The sequence below is a fragment of the Lathyrus oleraceus genome, chromosome 4, assembly GCF_024323335.1.
Source record: "Lathyrus oleraceus cultivar Zhongwan6 chromosome 4, CAAS_Psat_ZW6_1.0, whole genome shotgun sequence".
NCBI lineage: Eukaryota > Viridiplantae > Streptophyta > Magnoliopsida > Fabales > Fabaceae > Lathyrus > Lathyrus oleraceus.
The window spans coordinates 412,850,869-412,874,732 of record NC_066582.1 but is presented as its reverse complement, the minus strand read 5'-3'; the positions used below and the strand labels follow the sequence as shown (position 1 = coordinate 412,874,732).

The following is a 23,864-nucleotide window of genomic DNA, read 5'->3' as shown; positions in this document are numbered from 1 at the left end:
ACTCTTGCAGCCAGTTCACGCCACCTCTAGGCGTACTCCTTGAAGCTTTCTCCCGATTTTTGACATAGACTCTGCAGCTGAGTCCGGCTCGACGCCATGTCCATATTGTGCTTGTACTGCCTCAAGAAGGCTTCACCCAGATCCCTCCAACAGCGGATAGAATCTCTCTTCAACTCCATGTACCAATCCAAGGAAGCCCCAGATAAGCTATCTTGGAAAAAATACATCCACATCTTTTCATCATCGGTGTAAGCAGAGATTTTCCGATAATAAGCCTGCACGTGGGTGCGAGGGCAGGAAGTACCATTATACTTGTCGAAAGAGGGTGCCTTGAATTTATATGGGATCCTCAAACCTTCCACTAGACCCATATTTGTAACGTCAAAACCCAGGGAATTCTGACATTCCATGGCTCTTATCTTCTCAGCAAGGGCGTCCACCTTTCGATCCCTATCCTCAACTCTTCCAGCCACTTCATCATCTTCACTCAGCAGTGTGAACATGTCCTCTTGTCTATCAACAATCGGAGCAGGATGACGAACTGGAGCTCGGGTAGCTCTGGCAATGGCAGTCTCTGCAGCAAGAGGTTGTCCGTTGATTCTAATCCCCCTTAACTCATCGCCCATAGTATAGTCGTTGGCGGGAGCAGCAGCATTAACATTATCCTGAACAGGCACACCCACCGGCGACGCACGGTTGGACTGCGGAATCACGGTCTCTTGTCTCTGAACCAGGGCTCGAAGTTCCTCTTGACCTTGCGCAACCCCTTGCATCATCGTCATAAACTGGGCCATGTTTGCCCTCATCTCAGCCAACCCCGTCTGAACTTGATCCATACTTCTCTGTTGATTGAGTCTGATTGAATAACGATGCGGTCTTCGATCAGCTATCCTGCCTGACACAGGAACCAGAGTGAGAAGTCGGGAACGAGAACACCTGTTATGCAAAATGATATGTGTATGATGTGCGTGATGTGTATGCAGGTTAACTTTTTTCATGCATTATTATACATTTTTCTTCTTCTTTTTTGAAAATAAACATGCTATGATGCAAATGATGGAGCCATGACTGGTCAGCTGAGCATCACGTGGCACAGGATCAAAGCTTCGGCCTGAACTCGGAACCACAAATCATCTGAAACCCAAAGTCATCTGAACCCAAGTCAACATCTGAGCAAGTACCCTCAAATTCAGCCCAGGGATCCGAAATAAACGGAACCCTCCGATCAATACCAGGGTCAAACCTCCGGCGTCCAGAAATAACGATCCATAAATCCGACTTAAGATCATCAACACAGCATCACTGGCAGAAACCTGTACTTGTAAGGATCAGACCCTCCCCTCACAGGTGAATTTTAACAAGGTCATCCTAAGGCGGACAATGGTCTCGACAATCGGGCAAAGATACTCAACGGGTTTGCCCTTTCGGGTGTGCCGTTGCAGCTCTCTTAAGATCGTCTAAACCAAAGATCCGGGAAAGAGCGGTTACCGAAGTTAATAGCCCAAAAGAGATAATCCGACCTAAGCGGAATAACTCCACCCGGAAGGACTCTCTCAAATGAACCTCGTCCGGCTGTGGTGACACGTCTCCTCATCATGTCGTACAACATGTGAAGAAACATGAGACCACGCTAATCCTAGGTGTATACTCAGGCCTGGGTATTGGGCCTCACTCAGAACACCCACCCCCAACAGAGGAACAACCTGTACAGGAAGACAACACAATGATAGTATGATGCATGCAAATAGATATGCACATATATACAACATAATAATCATAAATGCAATAAATAGAGCAACACAAGCAACCTAAACCCTATCCTAGAGAGCGCTAGGAGAGACTCGCTCAGGGAAGATGGACCAGCAAGAGGTCAACTTCATTATGTTGATCCCCAGCAGAGTCGCCAGTTGTCGCATTACGCGAAAAACCGGCGGGAAAATAAAACAACAGAGCCGCCACCGTGCGTTATTTATCCCAAAAGAGGGAAAGGAAACGCTCGAAGTAAACCTGGAAAAGACATGGTCTCACGACCAAAGAGAGATGGGATCGGGAGTCGGTTATGCGAAGGGAAGGTATTAGCACCCCTACGCATCCGTCGTACTCGACGGGATCCACGCACAAAAGGAAGGATAAAGGTTGCTAAAACTGCTCACAAACACAAACACACACTGGCTGAAAGAGACACAGGAAAACAAAAGAAACTAACTCGGCAGGATATCGCATCCTGGGCCTACGTAGTCTGTCAGGCATAGACATCAGAGTCGACGTAGTTCGGGACTAGGGGAAAACGTGCTCGCTAGGATGTCGCATCCTATGCATACGTATCTTCTCGGACTAAAGAAGAATCAGAGCACTCGTAGCTCGGCTAACGCATGCCAAACAAAACCACACAGGAAATCGACTGCCAATCGCTAGACTTACGTCAAACTCCACACAAACAGGCAAACATGGAAACCGAAAGCCAATCGCTGGACTTACATTAGACTCCGAACCAAACGCACGCACATTGGAAACCAAATGCCAATCGCTGGACTTACATCGGACTCCAAGCACACAACAATAGGATACGGAATGCCAATCGTTGGTCTTACATCTATCTCCTAACACATACAAGACAAAACAAAAAGGGCGCCCGGAGAGATCTGCTCATCTCCTGCCTACGTACCTCATCTGGTATGAGGATCAGGACGACGTAGTTCCCCTACGCAGGGACAAAGGACTAGCCTAACCAGATACAAAGGGAGACACAACTAGGGAGACTATGACTCGAGCCTAGAAGTTATCATGCATATCATCCCTAAGTTAAGGTTGCTATATAACTTGCACAGGGAGCAAGCTATCCTAAACGGCACAAGCAAAGCAATCATACAAAAGCACAAAGCAAGCACACACACTATATACAAACAGAGGGGCTCAAACAAGGCTAGACTTTAGTCAATGGGTCATGTCAACCTCGACAAACAAGCCACTGTAACAGGGTGATGTTAGCTCTTAACCCTAACATTGAGAGTTAGGGTGAAGCAGATGAAATAGGAAGTGAGGGGTGTGCCTCACAACTCTTATCCCTGGCCTGGGAGAGCTTTAGACAGATGAAAGTGTGGGTTCAGAAAGTTGGAACCCTTCTACACTTATGACTGACTCAACATAGATCTTGGGTTAATATCCACAATGCATCAACACCAGTTGTGTGAGCAAAGGGATGACTCAACTGAATAGCAGGAGATGGATTGCACATCTCTTTGTATCTGCCAATTGCCTTATCAAAGGTCTTTTCCTGCTTGGGGACAAAAATAAACAATCACAAGCATTGCCTCTTAAGGAGGACTTCAGACAGGTGTCTGACCAAATAACAGGCCAGGTCTTCCAGACTACATGGAGTTAGTGGAATTATACCTCAATGCTCAAGCTATCAAGCAAAGCAAAAGCAAGTTCACAATGAACTATAGCAACTAAGGTACCTGAAAACAATCCAACTCAGTCAGTACACAACTCAGAAAATCAAACAGACAATCCAAAAGTCAACAGACATAGTATACAAGCAAACAAGCAAGCATCATTGCACAATGCACAAGCTCAACTCAAATGAGCTAAAAGCCACCTACAAAACAAATCAACATTAGTCAAGATAAGCCACATAGTCAACTCAAGCAATGTGCATTAATCTCCTCATAGCCATATGCTTCTTGTCCTGAAAACAAAACTCAACCATAAGCACAAACCACTAGGACAAGGCCTAGGGTCAAAGTGGGAGAAATAATCCAAAACAGAACATGAAAATTGGCATGAATCAAGCTTAATCAATCAGGAACAATATCCAAGTGGTCCCATGTCAATAGCATTAACCAATTTCATTTCACAAAGCAATCATGGCAAGGCATGTAAGTTGAGAGCTCATTGAAGCAAACAGAATGAACCAATCCACATCAACTCAAACATGGTTCAAAAAACCTCAAGAAAAATCATGGCTAAACAGCACACATCACATGATCAGCACACCAAAATTCAAGGCATTTGGACAAGTATAAGCATGGCAAATAAATTCTATAAGGCAAGGCGAGGCAAAATAAGCTCAATGGAGGCACAATTTCATACATCAACTTCACACAAGCATAAAACATAATCCACACATGATAAAAACATCTAATCAAAGCCATAATAATCTTCAAAGTGTCTAGAATCAATGTGCAAAATTTCAAGTTCATAGGATACACAACCAGCATTTCACAAATCTTTTAAATTCATGACTATCAAAAAGTCCACAATTGGTCAACCATAAAGGAAAATCTCAAACAAATCCAAAATGCATCCAAAAATTCCATAAAAATTCATAGGCCATCCTAACATCCAGAAGTAGCATCATGCAAAACATCATATCAATTGGCATTGAATTGGCATGGTAAATAAAATCAATAAGTCAAGCAAGGAAATGTGTGACACATATTGTCACACCTATATTCAACAGATCATATCTCATCAACCAGAAATGGGAAAAATGCAAACTCTATACCAAAAAATCCCTAAAGGTGTCTAGTTTAGGCATGCAAAGTTTCAAGATCATTGGATTAAAATCCATCATTTCACAATCAAAATGGCAAAGGAGGTACAAGATAACACATGTATGAACAATCCCTAAGCAAAATAAAAATCCATGCGTGCACAATTTGTGAAAAAATCATCAAAAAATAGTAGAGATCATGAGGAACATCATGCAAAAAACCTCATCTCATTTGGACAATTATTCACTGACTTATGAATTTTGAAGTGAATGAAAAAAAAATAAAAAGCATGTGAACAAGACATATGAACATGGATAGAAAATGAACAAAAAATGCTAAGCCAAATGTGGAAAGGTTCTCGCCAAGGATCGAAGTGCGTATGTATTCAAACTGAGTGCGCTTTATATGAAACACTGCATTTCATTAAAGCTGACGTGGACCTGGCAAGCGCTCGTGACCAATGAATCAGCCACACAGTATACAAGTGGACCAATACATGGCTAAAAACAATGAAACGCACGCAGGCAAGGCTAAAACAGATCAAACACGATTCTGGAGATGGAACCCTAGGATCTTCATACGTGTTCATCAACATTCATAGGCTCAAGAACATTCATGCACAGAAATGGACAAAACCTATACCATTGGACTCCTCTTCTAATGTTCATCACTAATCAATGATCAATTTAACCTAATTTTCACTAACAAGCCTGGATCGAGCAAAAGAAATTTCACATGTCAATCTTAGATTCAACATAACTTTCTTAATTCTTGATGAAAATACACGAGATAAAGCTCAGCACACTCAGGAATTCAAGATCTACAACATGCATATCCTAATTTCAACAATTACAAGATTCGAATCCTAACCTTCAAAGAGATGCAGAACTGAAATCAGTGTTTTCAAGCTTGGTAAGGCGTAAACAGAAGTTCCTCAAGGCTTAGGTAGATGAATGGATGAAGGATTGTTGCTCAATTCCTCAACTGCCATGAATGGAAGCTTGCTTCAACAGTTCCACAATGTGCACGAAAATGATGGATTCTTGCTTCAATCTTCTTCAAAAATGCTTGGGGATCATAGATTAGTCAAGAACCAAGCAATGCCTTCGAAGAAATTTGTAGAAAAATGAAGAAAAAGTTTGAGAGCAAAGTGAAAAAAAGTTTTAGATCTGAAAATTATGAGTTGTTAATCTCATTTCTGTTATGCTTAGGCTATATATATGTTGCACTAATCAAGCTCTTAATCTCACTTAGCCAAAATGCAAGTGTATTAGTGGAAATGCAAGTGTAAGTGCAAATTGGAAATTCACCCTCATGTGCATGAATCCAATGGAACAGTGCACGGTTTTTGAGCCAAATCCACTTCAAATGTTGTTAGGAGGCAAATGCAAGTGAAAAAATGTAAAGCCAATGCCTATTTTTCAAATTAGATTTTTCCCTCCAAATTGCAAATGAAAAATGCCAAAATTTTGTGATGGAGATGCATGGTTTTTGATGTATGTTTTGGATAGCTCATGTCAAAATAGAAATGTTACAAAAAAAAACCAACTCAGTTGGCCCTTTGGTGTGAAACTTATGCACTTGTGAAGTTCAAAATCCATTGACAATGAATGATCCATAACTTTTCAACCACACATGAGAAATTCATGTTCTTGGACTTTTTGGAAAGGTGAGAGCAAGATCTTCAACTTTCATGTTGGACAAAATTTCATTTGAAGCTTGCTTGATGATGTAATCTTGAGGAGAAGACCTTTCCATTTTTGGCAATTTCAAATTACAGGTCACTTACTATTTTTGGAAACTTTTCATCTGACCTCAAATTCTTCATTGTTGATGTTTGAAATGTCAAATGAGACTTGTATGGACATGAATGAGGCCTTTCTAACCATCTCCCACCTTCAAATCCATGATTGCATTGACTGTTGACCTTGGTTGACTTTCTAGGGTTTCAGATGAATTGCATCTTGACTGATGATCTCTGAACATCCAATCTTTGGCCAAACCACTTCAAAATGATCCTTAGGTCACATGAACTCATTGAACCAACCCTTGGGCTTTGCTTCCATAGGAAATGCACTTGCTTGCTTGCACAACTAGATCTCCTGACCAGTCTTGACTGATGACTTGCACTTGGGCAATGGACAATGCAATGTTATGCAGTGGACAATGTAATGCTAATGACCTAAACATGAAAATGTATATACAAAATGGGAGGTGCAAATTTGAGGTGCTACAGCCGGTAACACCTCATCTTGCAGATTTTTCTCCAGGAGAGTCTCTTTGTTAGACATTCCCCAGTGGAGTTTCCGTTGTGATTTTTCCCTTTTGCTGTATTGGCGTTTTCCCCAATATATGCAGTTTTCCCCGGTAGGGAGATTCTTTGTGAATCTTTTCCCCAGTCCGAGTCCGGATTTTCATCCGAAGTATCCTTCGTGGATAGTTTGAGTCAGCTTGAGTCTTTCCAATGGATGTGTCTTCCTTTGGAATTCTTTTTCCCCAGTTTGAGTCCTTTACTCCCCAGTGAGGTCTCTAATCCAGTCGTGTCCTGTTCACGCTGCGTCAGTTTCCCCTAATTCGGAGTTGTGTCCTGCTCACGCATTCTTTTTCTTTGTTCTTATCCCCATGAGAGTCATGTTAGAGTCTCTGTTCCTGGTGAGTGTATTACTCTGATGGATCGTCTTTTCTTTGTGGACCAGTATTCACCACAGAGGTTGTTTCTTTTGCATGCATACATTTGCATCATGAGGTCTCTTAGGGACCAAAATTTGTCTCATTACTGTTATTTAAGCCCATTCTACCGCGTCGGGATGAAGATTTTAACCTTCACTTCTCCGGCTATAATGACCTTAAATAGGGGCATCTGTAAGACCCCAATTTTGTCCCTAAGATCCCTCATGGCATCATATCATAACATTGCATTGCCTCAAGGATCATTGGACACCTTGCTTCCTTCCCTGTGGGTGGGTCATCTTTTTGAGAGTGGTTCTTGATCACCAAGCATGTTTGCATTTGTATATCATTGTTTTCCTTTTTATCACTAACCAAAAAGTACAAAAATATGTCATCTAACCTTTGTCTTGCAGATGAAGCATTAATAGGTCAAGGCAATCAAAAACATTCATTTTTCAGATCTATATTCAAAAATCATCCAAATTTTTCTCTCAAAAATATTTTGCAATTCTTCACACAAGAGCCATTTCTACTGATTGGTTCATGATCCTGAAGCATTTTTGAGTGGAATTGGACGTGAATTCGAAGCAATTGGTGCCATATTGAACCATACATGAAGCTTGAAGCATCAATGGAGATTTCGAAATTAACTGGATTCGTGCTTGTTTGAGCTTCATTTTTTCCATCAATCCTCTCCATAAGCATTGCAGAAGAGTTTGGAACCATTACCAGCCTTGGATAGCACGATTTCAGCTTGTTGCACTTCAAGAGGTCATAATTCGCATCTCTTAATTTTGAAATCCATTGCTATATTGTTGTAGATCTTGTTGTCCTGATGAATCTGGTGAAAGAATCGTGTGATTTGGTGCTGTTTTGAGCTAGTTATGGATGATTGAATATTTGACATGTTGAAATGATTCGATCGATCCTCTCTATTCATGATGTTTTATGCTTAGATTTTGCTTGATCCGTATTCTATGTTGCATGAGGATTAATTTGGTATGCTATTTGTTGATTTCTGGAGAAATTTTCTGGAAACGCATGAAGCTTCATGTACTGTTCATCTTCTTCGTGAGGAAGAAGATGAAGATCATCATATTTCCATATTTGCTACGAAGTGGCCACGATTTTGCTACGAAATTCCAATTAGCTACGAACTCAGCGCGCGCTAGGGTTTTACAGGGAAACGCAATCGTTTTGGAAGCGCGCGCTTCTTTTTGAATTCGCACTGACTTCGATTCCCAGCGAGAACATTATTTCAAATGTTTCATCATTTTTTCCTTTTCCCTCCTATTTTCAAATGCTATTTCCATTTTGACTTCAAATTTTTTCCTCAACTTCAAAAATCACAACAAATAGAAAAATGCACCAATTTGATCCCAATTTTTTGCTACATGCTCCTCATTCTGTCTAGTTTTTTATGAGTATAAATGTGCAAATTGTGCACGGCTGGAAAAATAATTTGTTCTAGGTTGATTGATCACATGTACATTTATGACATTGCTTGATTCAAACTATCATGAAATGCTTGTTTCTTATCCAATGAACCTGAAATTTTGCATGCTAATTCTAGACACATTGCTTGACATTTTGGTTTTGGTTTGGTATTTTTCCTATGCTCCATTGTTGTTTTATGCTTGTGCTAACTTGGTGTGACAATTTGTGTCACACCTTTGAATGTCCAACTTGTACCATTCAATTTCCATGTCAAATGATCTTTGACTCCCCTGATTTTTTGTATATTGATCATGTTAGATGTGTTGAATGAGCATGAACTTTTCCAGATTTATTTGAATCATTTCTGTTTTGATTTGAATTTTTCATTCATGATGATCACATATGAGCTTTGAAATTGCCTTTGACTTCACTTGATCATGAAATGCTTTTGGTGATTGATTTTGATGTGAGACCTTTTAGGACTTGTCAATATGTGTTTGAAGTTGCTTTATGTTAAATTTCAGCCCCTGTTTCAAATTTTTTCTCCATCTTTGACCCTAGGCTTTGACCTAGTGGTTTGTTACTTACTTGTGAGCTTTGATTTAAGGTTTAAGCATCCAAGTGCCCTAATTGATGATGCTTCATCATGTGAATATTGATGTTTGCTTTTGATTACTAACACTTGTGTGTTTTGTAGGTTGATGCTAACTCATTTGAGTTTGCCTTATGGCTTACACATTTTGTACATTGAGATCATCTGTTGCTTATTGACTGTTGTCTGTTTGTCTAAGTATTGTACTGATTTGTTTAGCTGTTTCCACAGGTACCTAAGTTGCTTTAAGTTCATTTGAACTTTGCTTTTGCTTGGTTGCTTAACCACTTAGGTATGATCCCTAATCTTCATGTAGTCTGGAAGACCTACTGTTATTGGTAGGCACCTGTCTGAAGCCCTCCTTAAGAGGCAATGCTTGTGGTTGTTTAATTTTGTGCCAAGCAGGTAAAGCCCTCTTATGAGGCAATTGGCAGATAAAAGAGATGTGTAGCCCATCTCCTGCTACTCAGTGTGTCATTCACCTTGCTCACACCATGTGTTGATGCATTGTGAATAAGAACCCAAGATCTTATAGAGTCAATCATTTGTGGAGAAGAGTTCCTACTTTCTGAACTCCCACACTTTCCATTGATCAAAGCTCTCCCTGACCAGGGATAAGAGCTATGAGGCACACCCCTCATCTCCATTTCATCTGCTTCACCCTAACTCTCAATGTTAGGGTTAAGAGCTCAAATACCCCATTCCAGTTGGCTGTAAAGCCTAACCTTGCTTGAGCCTAATTGATTGTATATAGTGTGTGCTAATTGACTTGTGTGTTTGCTTACTTGATTCATCTGTGCATATTTGCTTGAGTGTGTCTTTGTGCATTTATCATCATTACTTGTATATCATTTCATAAACATTGTTCATCACTTTGTAACATTTTGTTTTGTCCATGGAGGAGGCAAGCATAAGTCCATTGCTTGGCAGTTGTTTCCCATGATATGGTTGGAGATTAGTATAAGTCCATTGATTGGCATCTGGTATCCATGTTTCATTTTGCTTTGGGAGATTGGTGTAAGTCCATTGATTTGCATCTGGTATCCATGTTTTCTCTTTGCTTTGGGAGATTGGTGTAAGTCCATTGATTGGCATCCGGTATCCATTTTTGTTTTGTGAGATTGGAATAAGTCCATTGATTGGCATCCGATATCCATTTACTTTGTTCATCTATTATTGCATTGTTGCCTTATTCCAAAGGAATCACTTGGATCATCTACATATGATCTCAAGAGGTGAACATCTAAGAAGTTTTTACTTCCTCACCCTCCCACCTTTTGTTTCTTTAAACCTCCATTTGCATGTTAACCCAAAACCTGAAAACTATTGTGCAAACATTTTCATTTGTTCTTGTCAAATTAGAAACCTAGGCCTTAAGCCTCTGATTTTTCAAACTTCATTTTCATAATACTTCTTTTGAATTGAATTCTAATCATACTTTGACCATCTTTTATGAATAAATTCTAATTGATTAATTCCACTCATTCAATTGTTTTGTGGCTCAAGTCCACTTTCTTGATAAGTTTTCATACATTAGCCATATGTTTGATTTATCCTAGTTGGTTGATGTTAATCTCACCTTTTGTCCTTAGTGATTGAATTGTAAGACTTCCTTGCTTATTATAGGGTTAACCCCTCACTAGCAAGTTGAAGCTTTTCTCATATGGTGGACTTGTGGTTGAATAGGTTGAGTTTTCTCCCGTGGATAACGAAAGACCTTAGGGCTTTTGTTCTAAAATCAAATCACTTACTTTTGGAAATCTTTTAGCCGAACTACGGCGTTTTGATCCTAACCTTCCATGGAAAGGTACGTAGGCAACGGGTTCATCCGTTCAAACACAAAAACAATAAAACTCGTATATTCTTTTTCTCATCTCTTCAATCCATGTTTGCACAATAAATATTTCATAAACAAATAACATTTCATACAGCAAGTTGTGAAAAGGGCTCCCTAGGAGTACCTAGGACGTTTTGGGTGCCTAACACCTTCCCATTGCGTAATTAACCCCTTACCCAGATCTCTGACCTTTTCATTAGTTTTCTATGTGTAAAACTTCTTAGGCTTTTGTTCGCTTTTTAGCCATTCCTTTGGATAAATAAAAGTGCGGTGGCGACTCGATTCTTTGTATGCTTTGCTTTTGATTTAATCAATGAATCATAAAGTGACGAATACACCGCTACACACACGACTGCTTCGGGTCATCCCACATGTACCTGCTATGTTGAAAATTTTGGTATCATAAAACTGGATCTCTTTTCCATCCACGTAAATAGTTGCATCATCTTTCTAGGGCACCTCCTTGGAATCTTGGTAAGGAAAGGGAGAAGGAGCACGAATGTAGATGGGTTGTATTTTCTTCATTAGAGCCTCAATCTTCTTCTTTTGGTACACAATCTCGATTGGCTCAATGATAGAAACTTCTTTCACGACTCTAGCTCTCGTACACTGCAAGACCCCCTGATTCATCAACTCTTGGACACAGCCCTTGAGTTCTTCACGCTTATCTGGCTCGGTCTTGCATATGTCACAGTTCTCATGAACACCTATCAAAACACCATGCTTCTGTAAATTTGCTAGGATAATTGATAATGGAGTCTTCAAATCACCCACTAGATTGACCACTTCTGTTTCTTCTTCTTCAAGAACTGTGTTAACTGTCAGACTACCGTGATTGGGCAACAAATTGGTCTTCACATTTGGCTTCTCATTAGTGAAAGACAAAATATCTTGATCAATAAGTTCTTGCACTCTGTTCTTGGACACAAAATAACCTTCGATTGAATGCCCAATATGACCTACATGGAAAGCACAAACCACATTAAGGTTGTGTTTTGGCGGATAAGGAAACACTACCAGTGGAATCTCTTTAGGAACAATGGCACCTACATGCACCAGGTAGGGAAATAACTGAGTGTACGACATATGGATCTTTGTATATTGCGGACGCCTTTGATTTTGATTTTGATTCTAACCCTGATTACGATGATTCTGATTTTGATTTCCGTTGTTCTAATGTTGTCTTTTTGGAGGTTTCCCCTGAGGAGGTTGTTATTGATGCGGACCCTGGGGAAGCTATTGGAATTGCGGTTGATTAGAAAGGTTATTGTTGGAACTGAGCGGCTGCTACATATTGATAAGGAAAGTACGGTGTATGGGTCATAAGAGCTTGGTATTAAGGAACACTTATCGTCATAACATTTTTTTCTCCTTCCTTCTTCTTTGCATAACCACCCAAAGGCTTCCTGGCTGCAAATTTTTTATTACTATTATCGCCGGTGATCTTTCCTGACTTGAGCCCACTTTCTATCCTTTCTCCAATCATGACTATATCGACAAAGTTGGAAGATAAACTGTCAACTATCTTTTCATAGTACAAACCCTGGAGAGTTCCCATAAAGATGTCTACCAACTCAGTATCAGATAATGAAGGCTTGACTCTTAAAGCCATCTCGCGCCACCTCTACGCGTACTCTTCGAATGTCTCATTAGACCTTTGTGACTGACTCTGTAGCTGCAATCTTGTAGGAGCCATATCTAGATTATACTTGTACTGATTCAAGAATTCCTTAGACAAATCTTTCCAAGTCCTTATCTTCCCCAGTTCCAAATTCATATACCAATCTAATGATGCCCCATATAGGCTGTCTTGGAAGTAATGGATTAGTAACTCATCATTGTCAATGTAAGAAGCCCTCTTCCTACAATACATAGTTATGTAACTGCGAGGACAACTCAAACCTCTGTACTTGGGCAAGTCAAGTACCTTGAATTTCTGCGAGAGCACAACATTCGACACTAAGCACAACTCTCTAGCATTCAAACCATGAGCAGAGAAACCTTCAATATCACGAATCTTTTCCTCTAAAAATTGATAATTTGTAGGCCTTGACAGATTGAATCTGAGGACTCTTTAAGTGTCAACCCTTGGAGTAAGTTGAGCAACATTCTGAGCAAGTGGTGGTTGTGACATGAACTGCGGATACATCTTATACAACAATGAAGGGTTCAGAGTATGAACAGTTGGAGTGCCCTCTTGAGAAAAATTCCCCTAGGTTGTATATTGGGAGTAAATGGTGCCCCATAATGGGCGTACTAGATCACAACATTATTTGGAAGCTGTTGAACCATAGCATCAGACACATAAAGATTCAGTTGAGCTAGTTGAGCAAGAATCTGGAAATTGATATGAGGGCCCATATACCCGGGCTCTTGGTCCTCAACATTGACAACATTCAAAGCATGCTAACGAGTCTCTTCAGTTTCAACCCCTTGAGCAGGAAAAATGATTTGGCATCCCCCATGGGAAGGCAGCAGAATTCCTATTGGAAAAGAAAGCAGCGAAGGGTTGGTACGACACAAAAGGACTCCCACTAGCAAACTGTGGAGTGTAGTTATAAGGCATTCCCCACAGGTAGACTGCAACAAATCTATTGGGGCCAGTTTGAAAGAGAGGTTGGCTTACATCAACTGGTTGAACAACAGTGTAAACGGGATCTACCATAATAAGAGCGGTGTCAACAAGAGTAGTTACAGCAGTAACGTCGCTCAGATTGACAAATGTAGCATTGTCTGTCTGAGCTTGGAGATGTTTCGGGATGGTACCCATCTGACCTTGTAGCTAAGCTAAGGCCTCCTTGGTTGCATCATTTTCTTATTCATATTCATACACGATTCTTTTGTTGGCTCTGATGTTATACCGATGTCGAGCTGCCGTCTTTCTGAAGAGGATGAAGACAGGTGAAAGCATTTTGTTTTTGGATAAAAAATTGCATATAAATGAATGATATGTTATAGAAAAAGACTTTGGGTATTATGTTTTCCAAATAAGATTTTCCAAGGAATCCTCGAGTTTTTGTTTGTCGTAAGTAAACATAAAGCATAGGAAATAAAGGCATGAGATAAAACCGATAATGAAAATAACCCTTTTATATTCATAATAATGAAACAAAGAGTACAATTATTATAGCTTTTGCCCAAGGGCTACACCAAGTTTTCTCAAAGATAACAATAAAAAACCACCCAGAGTATCTATGCAGCCACTGTATCTTGGTCAACCACCATTATGCATCCTTGAAGGTATAGCCCGAATCAGTCTACCAAAAATGTCTTACAGCAACGACTCCTTATGATCCAATAAAGCTTAGAGATGATGACTGTTCCTTTCCAAATGCGTATCCTCCTGCTGAAGTTGATCAATATCTTCTCTAGTTTTGTGTGCTTGATCTTTCAACCCTCGAATCTCCTTAAGCCGCTTGTCAAGTTCTGTTTGGTACTGAGATAAAGAAACCTCAAACTGCTTAGTACGAATTCTTTCTTATTTCAACTCCTTCTTGCAACTCTCTAACTATTCTCAAAGTTTCTTAAGTTGGTCTTGGCAACTGATCTCCATCATGCATGCTTGATAGTGTGTGTCTGCGAGCTATTTCTTCCTGGAAAACAGGCTATCAATAGTCCCTTTTAAGGATTCACTTAATTTCCTCCTCTTGACCTGCTCCTCTTGGGCTTCCCCCACCGCTTGGAATGTCATTGTTCTCTTCTGGTTGAGGTTAAGTTCCAAGTCTTCCTTCTCCCTTGTAAGCCTACCAAGATTAGATCGGAGATTAACATTCTCTCTTTTCTAAGCTCTTGATAGTCTCCTTAAGTTTCCCAGCCTCGGAGGTAGGAGCAACTGTAAGTACACACTTTTGGATGTTCATAGATGGCTCAGGCGGAAATGGTAACAAAATTTCTTCAACCTTGTCCTTGAGCCACTGCGTATAAGCTTCCTTGGCAATGCAATTCTTTTTCTCTAATTCATCCATTCCTTGAAGACGAACCTACTTCCAAGCTCTGATGATCTTCTTTAGCAACTCCAGAGTGTCAACCCCTTCATACAAAACAAACTCTTCCACATGCTCGAGATCTGGCTTGTATAAAAAGGGTAACCCAACTAACATAATGACAACATCGGATTATAGTTAAATCCATCCTTTGTACCTATGATGGGAACATTAGGGTTATTTCCACAACTAAGACTGACCTTGACATCATCATAAGCTCTAGAGTACCACAAAATATCTTCAGCATTCAGAGACATGATCCTCTACGACCATTAAAGATTGCCTTTGTTCTCGATGAAAGGACCCTTGTTGGGCATGTGAGAAATAAACCACATATACAGCAGAGAAACACAACACACAATAGTACCCTTCTTCTTCTAAGTCTTCACATGAATGGAGTAGTAAGTGGCAGCAAGAAGTGTAGGAATCAGATTCTTGGACAGGAAGATGTGAATAAATGTTAGGTCCATAAAGACTTTCATACTAGGAAACAACACAAATCCATAAATTAGCAAAGCAAAAAATAGCATTGAAAGCATTCCAACTTCCAACATCAGCAAAGGCAATGGCTTTCTCTACCAAAAACTTCAGAGTAAAATCATGGGTTCCCCCCTTGGGCTTAAGATTGAGCTTCACTTCCTTCTTCTCCAAATGCAGGGCTTCAACTATAAGATGAGATTTAGGTAGCTCCTTGGTACTAACAAAAGGAACTCGATCCTTAATTCTAGCCCCTAAGATATGTGAATATTCCTCCAATGTCGGATCCAACTGATAATCCTGAAAAGAGAAACACCTCATGAGAGGGTCATAAAATTGCACAAGAGTATGGACTGCTGTAGTGTTCACTTCAGTGTTGAGAATACCTAGGAGATTCCTATAGGCCTTATTGAAATCTTCTCTGTGATCCAGAACCAGATGAGTTCCTAATCCCTTTAAAGTCTTTAACTGAGGTTCCACAAACTTGTAACTGAACGCACCTTTTCTGCCAGGATTCATGCTATCTCTGAGTACTTGACAAAAAAACTAGGCTCTCGGATTCCATGGAAATGCATATGCAAAAAGAGTTATATAATGTAATGATGATTTATGATATGCAAATGATATGTAACAACATGGCATATTCTGAATAATCTGAACATTCTGCTTGACAAAGGTTCAAAGGTTCGCCGTCACATGAGAACCAGGGTATGTAAGAGCTTGGTTTCCTGCAAAAACCCAATATCCCTCTCACAGGTGTGTACTAGTCTCCAAAGGGTGATCCCTAACAGGCTTCCCAGAGTCATGGATGCAAGTGAAAATACTTTGTCGTAGTGAATTCTCATAGGACAAAAGTACCCCCAAGTGAATTTAGTTGGGTGTGGGTCTCATGCCAACCCAATGCGTGAAACACGGGTCAACATGTCTATCCACGAGTCTATCATGTGTATATACTCAAGCTCGGGTGTAGAACTTCTATCAAGTAACATCATCCCAATCCAACAACAGCAAAATATAGATATCCAGAATGGGTTAGCAAATGAATATCTAAAGCAATAAAATATATGCAATAAATAAACATGATAATAAAAGCAGACAAACCATGAAAATAAACACCCAAACAAACAAAACTAGGATCAGCTTCTTCTCAAGCTAGAAGCTATGATCCTCAGCAGAGTAGCCGGCTAAAGCTAGCCGGAAATATACCCGAACACGTCGCATGATCGAACATACAACAAAGTTGCCACCAAAATTTATTTATACCAAAAGAGGGAAGGGAAAATATTGATAAAACCAAAGGAAAAGAGAAACGAGTAATGAAGTCGGTTATGTAAGGGGAAGGTATTAGCACCCATCACATCCATGGTACTTCATGGGAACCCTTTTGATTTCTCTTGCTTGGATGCATGTTGCTATCTTCATGTACCTATAAAACATAAAATGGGTTAGAGAGAGAGAGAGAGAGAGAGAGAGAGAGAGAAGGATTTGGGTCCTCGTGCCTACGTATTCTCATAGAGTAATGAGAAAGTCAGAGCCTCGTAGTTTGTGGAACCAGAGAAAGAAAGAGGGGAAAAGAAAGAAAAGTGCTTGACAAGGATTCACATCCTCATGCCTACGTAGCCTCATAGTGAAATAAGGAAGTCATAACTCCATAGTTTGGAGGACTAAGACTGAAAGATATGATCGGGGGTGGTGTTTAAATCAGAAAAGGCTAGAAATTGACTGAAGTGTTAAAACGAAGGATAAATGATCGTGGTGTTTAAACCAGAGGTTAAGAAAAAAAGGGTGGTGTTTAAACCAAAGGAATGATGTTTAAACAAAGGGTCGGTGTTTAAATTGGAAAAGAAACAAAAATGGTGTTTAAAGCAAATGAGTGGTGTTTAAACCAAGGGTCGGTGTTTAAATCGGAAAAGAAACAAAAGTGGTGTTTAAACCAAAGGTCGATGTTGAAACCGTAAAAGAAATAAAAATGATGTTTAAACCAAAGAGTGGTGTTAAACCAAAGGTCGGTTAACACCAGAAAAGAAACAAAAGTGGTGTTTAAACCCAAAGTTGGTGTTTAAACCTAAGGTTGGTGTTTAAACCGAAAAAGAAACAAAAATGGTGTTTAAACTGTTAGAACAAGATTTTAGTTCTGCAATCTATCTCTAAGTTTTGATGATAATAATTTGGTACCCTAATAATTTTCTCTAAGTGTGCAGGTTTCTAAGGAAAAATGAATCTGAGGAAAATAATATCTGGTATCTAATGTAGTCTAGAAAAGTTGATCCAGCAATGAAGAAACCATATCTGACTCAGGACAAGAACACTTCTGAAAGAATCACATACAGAATCTGACATTGAAGTTCATATCTGATGTCTGAAGACTCTATATCTGATGACTCTGCAAGACAACATCAAAAGACACTCTATCTGAAGACCATTCAATCTAGCATCTGAAGTCTACTTAACAAACATCTATCTGAAGACTATTCAAAAAACAACTATCTGAAGACTAGTTAAAATAATATCTGGAGACTACAAGCCTCTACTTAAAGACTCTGACTCTGCTCACTCTGATTCACGCTAAAAAAATCATCTGACTCATCAAAATCAGAAACTTAAGCAATAAGTATTCTAAGTATGATACAAATCTCTATAAGGAAATTATGGATTATGCTCCAAGACTGCTATGGAAAGGACAAGAAAGCTAATGTCATTAAGACTCATAATTGACAAGAAATCTCCATTAATCTCCCTCCAACAGTATCACCTCAAAGTACTATATAAAGACCTCATCATCATCATGCTAAATATGAAGAATACACAAGAATTCTACAATACACTTCAATCTACATACTCAATATACTTTCATTGTAAAATTCAGTAATCACACAAGAGTTGTTGCTCATAGTGTGATCATTGATCCGTGTTCTTAATTGTGTTTATATTGTTTACCTAGAAGCTCTAAGGCAAACACCTATACTCCTCTAAATTTGTTGATATTCCTCAAGGGACTTGTTTAAGTCTGTAGACTTGAGAGGGCTAAGAGATTGTTGAACTCTTAGACGTTTTTGTAATCTATTAAGATTATTGGATTAAGTCTTGATTGAAGGTAAAATCACCTTGGCCGGGTGGACTAGAGTATCTTTGATTTTCAAGCGAACCAGGATAAATTTCTTGTGTTGTTAGCATTTACCTTCTTCTATGTGGTGTTGCAAAAGTTTTTGATTATTGTGAAAACAATTCAAACCCCCTTTCTTATTTTTCCCTACCTTCAATTGGTATCAAAGCTTAGGCTCTATTATTGATTTTTGAATTAAACATTTAACATTGTAGAGAGATCCAGTGTGAGAAAAACATCATGGCTAACAAAAATGACAGAGATAGCTACAACACCAAACCTCCAGTTTTTGATGGAGAAAAATTTGACTATTGGAAGGACAAAATTGAAAGCTTCTTCCTAGGCTATGACGCTGATCTATGGGATATTGTCACGAATGGTTACGAACCACCAATTTCTGCTATCGGTATCTCTATTCCAAGAAGAAGAATGAGTGATGATCAGAAGCGTGATTTCAAGAATCACCATAAAGCAAGAATTACCCTGTTGAATGCAATCTCCTACAATGAGTACGAGAAGATTACCAATAGGGAAACAACCAAAGAAATCTTTAATTCCTTGAAGATGACTCATGAAGGCAATAATCAAGTTAAAGAGACTAATGCTCTGGCCTTAATCCAGAAGTATGAAGCCTTCAGAATGGAAGATGATGAAGTTGTTGAAGTGATGTTCTCAAGGTTCCAAACCTTAGTTGCAGGGCTCAAGGTTATGGACAAATAATATACTACAATAGATCATGTCAAAAAGATAATTAGAAGTCTTCCCAAGAAGTGGAGACATATGGTTACTGCTTTGAATTTATCTAAGGATCTGAACATCACAAGCCTTGAAGAACTTATCAACTCCCTCAGAAGTCATAAGATAGATCTAGAGGAAGATGAACCTCAGAAGAAAAGAAAATCAGTAGCTCTAAAGTCCAGATCAGAAAGAAGAAATCCATAAAGGAACAAATCCTTTCAAGATGAAGAAGAAGAGGAAGGTGACTCTGAGAATGAAGATTCTGATGATGAAAAGGAGTTATCTCTTCTTTCTAGAAGAATGAAATAACTTTGGATAAAAAGAAATAACAACTTCAGAAGGCCCAGACAGAAGGGAGATCGTCCAGATTCAACCTCCAGAGGCAGACCCAACAAGGAAGTGAACTACTATGAATGCAAAGAACTTGGACACTACATAAATGAATGTCCAAAGCTCAAGAAGGACAACTCCAAAAAGGAAAGTTTCAAGAAGAAATTCTTCCAAGCAAAGAATAAGGGACTCATGACAACATGGGATGATTCTGAATCTGAAGCTTCAAAATCTAATTCACAAGAGGAGCAAGCAAGTGTTGCATTCATGGCCACCACCTCTGGAAGTTCATCTGAAAGAGAGTATGACTCTTAAGAGGTATTCTCTGACTTTTCTCATTCTGATCTGAAAGCCTGTTTATCAGAATCTCTGAGCTTGTATCAGAAGCTTCGACAAAAATTCAAGAACCTGAAAAAGGTTCATGAAGAGACTGTTGAAGAGTGTGATAAGATTTAGAAAGAAGTTTCTGAACTTAAAGAAAATAATTTTATCCTTGAAAAAGAAAATGAATTTTCAACCAAAAAATGTTCAAAACTTGAAGAAACTCTTTCTAAAGCTCCACCTACTTCTGACACCATCATATACAAATATGAAAAGGATTTTCTGAAATTTCTGAACAACGAACTTGAAAGAAGCAAAATGGCTTCTATGATCTATGGTGTTAGTCAGAATAAGAAAAAAGGACTTGGATATGAATCTGATGAAGATGATTTAAAACCTTATGTAGAAAACAAACCTAAATCTCCGTTTTCTTATCATTACACAACTACACAAACACATAAATTTAATAATGCTAGAAAACCCAAAGTTTTCAGAAACTTTGGAAGAACTAATCCTAAAGGACCCAAAAGATTCTGGGTACCAAAAGATAAAATAGTATATGTTGCAGATTTCCCGTGCAACAGAGTTGAAACACCAATCATGGTACTTGGACTCTGGATGCTTGCGACACATGACGGGAAGAAAGCATATGTTCCAAAACCTGGAACTTAAAGATGTTGGCTTCGTAGGCTTTAGAGGAAATCAGAAAGGAAGAATCGTAGGATCTGGAACAGTTGGTAATGGATCCCTTCCCTCTATTTCTGATGTCCTTTATGTTGAGGGCTTAATACATAACTTGTTATCCATAACTCAATTAAGTGATAATGGTTATGATATAATCTTTAATCAAAAAACATGCAAAGCTGTTAGTCAGAAAAATGGCACATTCCTTTTCACTGGAAAGAGGAAGAACAACATTTATAAAATAAAGCTTTTAGATTTAAAAGATCAAAATGTAAAATGTTTAATGTCTGTAAATAAATAGCAATGGACGTGGCATATACGTTTGGGTCACATTAGCTTGAGGAGGATTTCTCAGCTAAATAAACTTGAGTTAGTCAGAGGCCTACCTAAGCTGAAGTTTTTTTCAGATGCTTTTTGTGAAGCATGTCAGAAAGGAAAATTGTCTAAAACAACCTTCAAAAACAAAAATGTTGTTTTAACCTCTAATCCTCTGGAACTCTTACACATTGACCTGTTTGGACCTGCTAAGACATCGTCAGTCAATGGTAAAAAGTATAGACGTGTCATTGTTGATGATTATAGTCGTTGGACATGGGTAGAATTCTTAAGGCACAAGAATGAGTCACATTTTGTGTTCACTAGTTTCTCTTCAAAAGTGTAAAACGAATTTGACTCTAAGATCATCAGAGTCAGAAGTGATCATCGTGGCGAATTTGAAAACAAACTTTTTGAAGAACTTTTTGACTCTAATGGAATATCCCATGAATTCTCTTGTCCTAGAACTCCACAATAAAATGGAGTTGTAGAAATGAAGAATAGGACTCTCTAAGAAATGGCCAGAACCATGATCAATGAAACAAATGTGGCTAAGCACTTTTGGGCTGAAGCTGTGAATACAACGTGTTACATTCAAAATATAATCTCTATCAGACCTATTATGGAGAAGACTCCTTATAAACCATGCAAGCGAAGAAAACCCAACATTTCTTATTTTCATCCTTTTGCATGTTCTTCTTTTATTCTGAATACTAAAGATAATCTGAATAAGTTTGACTCTAAGGCACAAAAGTGTATTATGTTAGGATACTTAGAATGTTCTAAAGGACATAGAGTATACAATATAAAAACACAAATTATGGAAGAATCAATACATGTCAGATTTGATGATAAGGTTGACTCTGAAAAGTCAAAGCTAGTTGAGAATTTTGCAGATTTGGAGATAACACTTGCAGGTTCTGACGAAAAGACCAAAGAATATGATGAAGCAGAAAGATAAATGTTAGAAGCACCTGAAGTCACAACAAATTAGAAAAGATCAAGAAATAGACAGAATATTTCTGAAGAACTGATTCTGGGAAACAAAAATGAACTTGTCATAACAAGATTAACATTCAAAGTTTCTGAAGAAACACTTCTGGGACCAGTATCTCTGATAGAGCCAACATCCCGTGAAGAAGCTCTTCAAGGCAAAGAATGGATTCTTGCTATGAAAGAAGAACTTGATCAGTTTGCCAAGAATGATGTCTGGGATCTTGTACCAAGACCCAAGGGAACCCATATGATTGGAACCAAATGGGTTTACAAAAACAAACTAAATGAAATGGGTGAAGTGGTCAGAAACAAAACACGATTGGTGGCACAAGGTTATAGTCATCTGGAAGGTATTTACTACAAGGAAACCTTTGCTCCAGTCGTGAGGTTAAAATCTATTCGTATTCTTGTATCTTTTGCTGTAAATTATTCCATTAAATTATATCAGATGGATGTCAAAAGCACGTTTCTGAATGGTTATGTTTCTGAAGAGGTGTATGTCCATCAACCTCATGGTTTCCAAAACTCAAAACTTCCAGAACAAGTTTTTAAACTTAAAAAATCTCTTTATGGTCTGAAACAAGCTCCCAGAGCTTGGTATGAAAGACTTAGTTCATTTCTTCTGAAGAATAACTTTATCAGAGGCAAAGTGGACTCCACTCTTTTTTTGTAAAAACATCAGAAAAGATCTTATGATTTTTCAGATATATGTTAATGACATAATATTTGGTTCTGCTAACCCCTATGTTTGTCAAGAATTTTTTGAGTTAATGCAGGCAGAATTTGAAATGAGTCTGATGCAAGAATTAAAGTTCTTTCTAGGGATTCAAATCAACCAAACATCAGAAGCCACATATGTATATCAAAGAAAATACATAAAAGATATTCTGAAGAAATTTTACATGTCAGAAAGCAAACCAGCAAAAACTTCCATGCATCATACTTGCATTCTAGAGAAAAAGAGAGGTGAGTCAAAAGGTTTGTCAGAAACTCTATAGTGGTATGATAAGTTCTCTTCTCTATCTGGCTACTACGCATCCAGATATATTATTCAGCGTATGTCTCTGTGCTAGATTTCAGTTAGATCCAAGGGAATCTCACTTAACTGTTGTTAAGAGAATCCCGAGGTATCTGAAAGGAACACCTAACCTTGACCTGATGTATAAGAAAACATCATAGTACATGCTTTCTGGGTACTGTGATGCAAATTATGTAGTGGTAAATTCATGATCATCAAGCTATGGATAAGCTAGACATCAAATAACAAGAGTAGCCACTGCGCTTTTATTGTTTCCAAGGGAAAAGGGAAAAAGTACTAACAAAACCCAAAAGTAAGAAGTTTTCAAATCAAAACTAATAAAATGTCATAGATTACAGGTAAGGGGGTTGGTTACACATAGGGAATGTGTTAGCACCCAAAGTGTCCTAGGTACTCCTAGGGAGCCCTTTTTGTGTGTATATGTATTTGGTATAAAATGATGTTTACAAACAAATATAATGGGGGATGAGAAAAGAATTTATTAATTATATTTTTGTGTTTGACAAGACCTTCGGACTTGTGCCTATGTACCAATATAAAAATGAGGAATCAAAACCTCGTAGTTTGTGATACAAATTTCAAAGTGGATGCATTGCTTTTAACAAAAATTAAGTTTGAAAGGCCCAAAGGCCCAAAAATGGTTTGAATGAGTTAGTTCTTTTTTGGCTTTTTAAAAGTTTAAGTCAAGTATAATTAGATTTATTTACAAGTTTGATTAAGGAAAGGAAGTTTGAAAATTCAATGGCATAAGACCAAAGTTTCTATCTTTTGCAAAGTGGTCAAAGTTTAGAACAAAACTAGTTCAAACAAAGACATTTTTTAAAAATGAGGGAGAGATTTTGAAAT

The 23,864-nt window shown here is 38.5% G+C and overlaps 1 protein-coding gene across 1 annotated transcript; it reads right to left on the bottom strand.

Annotated features, from left to right (window-relative positions):
- Positions 1-12,656: 12,656 nt before the first annotated feature.
- LOC127137761 (uncharacterized) lies at positions 12,657-13,802 on the bottom strand. Its single transcript, XM_051064185.1, has 2 exons — positions 13,562-13,802; positions 12,657-13,057 (listed from the first exon to the last, which is right to left on the bottom strand). The coding sequence occupies exons 1-2, from the start codon at positions 13,800-13,802 to the stop codon at positions 12,657-12,659; spliced, it is 642 nt and encodes a 213-aa protein (XP_050920142.1).
- Positions 13,803-23,864: the final 10,062 nt, after the last annotated feature.